The following is a 6,020-nucleotide window of genomic DNA, read 5'->3' as shown; positions in this document are numbered from 1 at the left end:
TGATGATGATGATGATGATGGTGGTGATGATGATGGTGGTGATGGTGGTGATGATGGTGATGGTGGTGGTGATGATGATGATGATGATGATGGTGGTGATGATGATGATGGTGGTGATGATGGTGATGGTGGTGGTGATGATGATGATGATGATGATGGTGGTGATGGTGATGATGGTGATGATGATGATGGTGGTGATGATGGTGATGGTGATGATGATGATGATGGTGATGATGATGATGATGAAGAGTCTCTGTGTGTTACAGTTGGAGAAACAACAGGAGCTGCAGCATGAAGAATACCTGAAAGCTCCGGAGTTCATTAAAGTGAAAGACAACCTGAGACGGACGTCTGTCCAAAGCAGAGACGAGAACGAAGTGTAAAGACACGCTTAGGACACGATGAGGACACGCTGAAGACATGTGAGGACACGCTGAGGACACGCGGAGGACATGTGAGGACACGCTTAGGACACGCTTAGGACATGTGAGGACACGCCGAGGACACGCCGAGGACACGCTTAGGACACGCTTAGGACATGTGAGGACACGCCGAGGACACGCCGAGGACACGCTGAGGACACGCGGAGGACATGTGAGAACACGCTGAGGACACGCTGAAGACATGTGAGGACACGCTTAGGACATGTGAGGACACGCCGAGGACACGCCGAGGACACGCCGAGGACACGCCGAGGACACGCCGAGGACACGCTGAGGACACGCGGAGGACATGTGAGGACACGCTTAGGACATGTGAGGACATGATGAGGACACGATGAGGACATGATGAAGACACGCTGAGGACATGATGAGGACATGTGAGGACACATCAGCTGACCTGTCCCAGCTGGTGGACATCAGTTGCCGTGGAAACACAGCAATCATTCACACAGATGTTATTAAAGAGTTATAATTATTATAATTATAATAAAAGTTATAATTTAATAAGTTACACAAAGCTGAGTCATAATAATATTAATATAAAGATTCATCCTCAGAGTTATGAGTCCGGATCTCAACAGATTAAATAACACTTTAATTTAATCAGATTTTAACAGATCGAAGTCACGACGATTATAAATGATGTCATAATTATAAATGATGTCATAATTATAAATGATGTCATAATTATAAATGATGTCATAATGATGAGCAACAGATGCTAACGACTCATAACTGTGATGAAGAATGATGTCATCATTATGAGCGGTTATATATTTGTCCTTTAATAAAATGTTGAGTCCTCGAACGTTTTATTAAACTCTCGATTCCTGAAAAGTTTTTGTCAGATTTGTTTTTAATGTTTTATGTTTTAATGTTTTATGTTTTAATGATAAATAAATGAGCTGACTCTGCTATAAATAAACATTAAAGGTTAATTCAGAAGTTTCTTTTATAATTATGTAAAAACACATTTTTATGGTGTTTATGTGAAGTTTATTTTTTTATGGTAATTAATAATTAACAGCTTTTCATGTTTTACAGCAGGAAGTATATTTTTATATTTTTGATGTAAAAGGAAAGTTTATTATAATTACAACAAACTTATCTGATTATTAATGACTTTTAATTTAGAAACTGTTTTAATGTTGAGGATTCAGAGCTGAAGGTTAGCTTCATCTCATCTTTAACATCAGTGTTAAGTTTTAATCACATTCAGACTCTGATGAATGTGAATCCTGTAAATATGAGATTAAAAGATAATAATGAACAAATTACCAAATCTATATTTTGAGATAATTTGTTTTAATGTGTAAATCTTACTTATTATATATGGAATAGTAATTATGTGAAAAATGAATATCATTATTATAAACACTGGATTTAAAATAAAAATAACTGTAAATGAAATTATGATCGAGTCAGTTTTTATTTTTAATATAATCTTATTGTGATTATGGCAGAAGTCATAAAACTTGCTGCTGTAATGAGAGAAAATAAATAAACTTATATTTAATATAATTTGTGTCTAAAACTGAAAATGAAAAGACAAAATCAGTTTATTCAGAACAGAATCAAAGTGTTTGATGTTTTATTTCTGGAGGATTAATAAAGATTAAAATCTGACTCATGAGGTGATGATCGCGTTGGTTGCCATGACGACAGATTAAAAGATTAATTCTGCTGTTTTATTGTTTTTATTTATATTTAATTTTCTGTGATGCAAAAAAACCCCAAAAATCACACATCAACCTTTTACCTCATCAGTAACATGAATAGCAGCCTAGATATCACATATCATTTAAATAACGTTATTATATATACACAAGGAACAGGTTGGTGGTCCGGCTGGTTGGTGGTTAGAGGTCAGAGGTCAGAGGTTGGTGGTTAGAGGTCAGAGGTTAGAGGTTGGTGGGTTAGGTAGATCAGGGTTAGAGGTTAGAGGTTGGTGGGTTAGGTAGATCAGGGTTAGAGGTTGGTGGGTTAGAGGTTAGAGGTTGGTGGGTTAGGTAGATCAGGGTTAGAGGTTGGTGGGTTAGAGGTTAGAGGTTGGTGGGTTAGGTAGATCAGGGTTAGAGGTTGGTGGGTTAGAGGTTAGAGGTTGGTGGGTTAGGTAGATCAGGGTTAGAGGTTGGTGGGTTAGAGGTTAGAGGTTGGTGGGTTAGGTAGATCAGGGTTAGAGGTTAGAGGTTGGTGGGTTAGGTAGATCAGGGTTAGAGGTTGGTGGGTTAGAGGTTAGAGGTTGGTGGGTTAGGTAGATCAGGGTTAGAGGTTGGTGGGTTAGGTAGATCAGGGTTAGAGGTTGGTGGGTTAGAGGTTAGAGGTTAGAGGTTGGGGGTCCGGCTGGTGTTGGTGGTTAGAGGTCAGAGGTCAGAGGTTAGAGGTCAGAGGTCAGAGGTTAGAGGTTGGTGGGTTAGGTAGATCAGGGTTAGAGGTTAGAGGTTGGTGGGTTAGGTAGATCAGGGTTAGAGGTTGGTGGGTTAGAGGTTAGAGGTTGGTGGGTTAGGTAGATCAGGGTTAGAGGTTGGTGGGTTAGGTGGATCAGGGTTAGAGGTTGGTGGGTTAGGGGTTGGTGGGTTAGGTAGATCAGGGTTAGAGGTTGGTGGGTTAGGTGGATCAGGGTTAGAGGTTGGGGGGTTAGGGGTTGGTGGGTTAGGTAGATCAGGGTTAGAGGTTGGGGGGTTAGGTAGATCAGGGTTAGGGGTTGGTGGGTTAGGGGTTGGTGGGTTAGGTAGATCAGGGTTAGAGGTTGGTGGGTTAGGTAGATCAGGGTTAGAGGTTGGGGGGTTAGAGGTTAGAGGTTAGAGGTTGGGGGTCCGGCTGGTGTTGGTGGTTAGAGGTCAGAGGTCAGAGGTTAGAGGTCAGAGGTCAGAGGTTAGAGGTTGGTGGGTTAGGTAGATCAGGGTTAGAGGTTGGTGGGTTAGAGGTTAGAGGTTGGTGGGTTAGGTAGATCAGGGTTAGAGGTTGGTGGGTTAGAGGTTAGAGGTTGGTGGGTTAGGTAGATCAGGGTTAGAGGTTGGTGGGTTAGAGGTTAGAGGTTGGTGGGTTAGGTAGATCAGGGTTAGAGGTTAGAGGTTGGTGGGTTAGGTAGATCAGGGTTAGAGGTTGGTGGGTTAGAGGTTAGAGGTTAGAGGTTGGGGGTCCGGCTGGTGTTGGTGGTTAGAGGTCAGAGGTCAGAGGTTAGAGGTCAGAGGTCAGAGGTTAGAGGTTGGTGGGTTAGGTAGATCAGGGTTAGAGGTTAGAGGTTGGTGGGTTAGGTAGATCAGGGTTAGAGGTTGGTGGGTTAGAGGTTAGAGGTTGGTGGGTTAGGTAGATCAGGGTTAGAGGTTGGTGGGTTAGGTGGATCAGGGTTAGAGGTTGGTGGGTTAGGGGTTGGTGGGTTAGGTAGATCAGGGTTAGAGGTTGGTGGGTTAGGTGGATCAGGGTTAGAGGTTGGGGGGTTAGGGGTTGGTGGGTTAGGTAGATCAGGGTTAGAGGTTGGTGGGTTAGGGGTTGGTGGGTTAGGTAGATCAGGGTTAGAGGTTGGTGGGTTAGGTAGATCAGGGTTAGAGGTTGGGGGGTTAGGTAGATCAGGGTTAGGGGTTGGTGGGTTAGGGGTTGGTGGGTTAGGTAGATCAGGGTTAGAGGTTGGTGGGTTAGGTAGATCAGGGTTAGAGGTTGGGGGGTTAGGTAGATCAGGGTTAGGGGTTGGTGGGTTAGGGGTTGGTGGGTTAGGTAGATCAGGGTTAGAGGTTGGTGGGTTAGGTAGATCAGGGTCAGAGGTTGGGGGGTTAGGTAGATCAGGGTTAGGAGCAGCAGTGATGACATTTACCAACTACAAGTTAAAGGTCTCTCAGCTGTTCCAGTCCAGAATGAAAACATGTCTAATGTCTGAGCTGGTCTGGTTCAGCACGGCTTCCAGAGAGTCATGTGACAGATCAATGTGTGGTCCATCACACCAGAGAGTCATGTGACAGATCGATGTGTGGTCCATCACACCAGAGAGTCATGTGACAGATCGATGTACGGTCCATCACACCAGAGAGTCATGTGACAGATCGATGTGTGGTCCATCACACCAGAGAGTCATGTGACAGATCGATGTGTGGTCCATCACACCAGAGAGTCATGTGACAGTTCAATGTGTGGTCCATCATACCAGAGAGTCATGTGACAGATCAATGTGTGGTCCATCATACCAGAGAGTCATGTGACAGATCGATGTGTGGTCCATCACACCAGAGAGTCATGTGACAGTTCAATGTGTGGTCCATCATACCAGAGAGTCATGTGACAGTTCAATGTGTGGTCCATCACACCAGAGAGTCATGTGACAGTTCAATGTGTGGTCCATCACACCAGAGAGTCATGTGACAGTTCAATGTGTGGTCCATCATACCAGAGAGTCATGTGACAGATCGATGTGTGGTCCATCACACCAGAGAGTCATGTGACAGATCGATGTGTGGTCCATCACACCAGAGAGTCATGTGACAGATCGATGTGTGGTCCATCACACCAGAGAGTCATGTGACAGATCGATGTGTGGTCCATCACACCAGAGAGTCATGTGACAGATCGATGTGTGGTCCATCACACCAGAGAGTCATGTGACAGTTCAATGTGTGGTCCATCATACCAGAGAGTCATGTGACAGTTCAATGTGTGGTCCATCACACCAGAGAGTCATGTGACAGTTCAATGTGTGGTCCATCATACCAGAGAGTCATGTGACAGATCGATGTGTGGTCCATCACACCAGAGAGTCATGTGACAGTTCAATGTGTGGTCCATCACACCAGAGAGTCATGTGACAGTTCAATGTGTGGTCCATCATACCAGAGAGTCATGTGACAGATCGATGTGTGGTCCATCACACCAGAGAGTCATGTGACAGATCAATGTGTGGTCCATCATACCAGAGAGTCATGTGACAGATCGATGTGTGGTCCATCATACCAGAGAGTCATGTGACAGATCGATGTACCGTCCATCACACCAGAGAGTCATGTGACAGTTCAATGTGTGGTCCATCATACCAGAGAGTCATGTGACAGTTCAATGTGTGGTCCATCATACCAGAGAGTCATGTGACAGATCAATGTGTGGTCCATCATACCAGAGAGTCATGTGACAGATCGATGTGTGGTCCATCATACCAGAGAGTCATGTGACAGACCAATGTGTGGTCCATCACACCAGAGAGTCATGTGACAGTTCAATGTGTGGTCCATCATACCAGAGAGTCATGTGACAGTTCAATGTGTGGTCCATCATACCAGAGAGTCATGTGACAGATCAATGTGTGGTCCATCATACCAGAGAGTCATGTGACAGATCGATGTGTGGTCCATCATACCAGAGAGTCATGTGACAGTTCAATGTGTGGTCCATCATACCAGAGAGTCATGTGACAGATCAATGTGTGGTCCATCATACCAGAGAGTCATGTGACAGATCGATGTGTGGTCCATCATACCAGAGAGTCATGTGACAGTTCAATGTACGGTCCATCATACCAGAGAGTCATGTGACAGATCGATGTGTGGTCCATCATACCAGAGAGTCATGTGACAGATCGATGTGTGGTCCATCATA

At 44.5% G+C, this 6,020-nt stretch overlaps 1 protein-coding gene across 1 annotated transcript in view; it reads left to right on the top strand.

Annotated features, from left to right (window-relative positions):
* The window catches only part of si:ch211-236d3.4 (protein FAM107B), an 11,664-nt gene extending 9,627 nt beyond the window's left edge, over positions 1 to 2,037 (top strand). Inside the window, exons 4-6 of the mRNA XM_053316010.1 lie at positions 267 to 392; positions 565 to 582; positions 765 to 2,037. Of these exons, the coding sequence (XP_053171985.1) occupies positions 267 to 383 (117 nt within the window). The 3' untranslated portion in view covers positions 384 to 392; positions 565 to 582; positions 765 to 2,037. The remainder of the gene's footprint in view (positions 1 to 266; positions 393 to 564; positions 583 to 764) is intronic.
* The last annotated feature ends 3,983 nt before the right edge of the window (positions 2,038 to 6,020 follow it).

Source organism: Scomber japonicus, chromosome 3 (assembly GCF_027409825.1).
Source record: "Scomber japonicus isolate fScoJap1 chromosome 3, fScoJap1.pri, whole genome shotgun sequence".
NCBI lineage: Eukaryota > Metazoa > Chordata > Actinopteri > Scombriformes > Scombridae > Scomber > Scomber japonicus.
The sequence above is the reverse complement of the archived record's forward strand: the minus strand, read 5'-3'. Positions and strand labels throughout refer to the sequence as shown.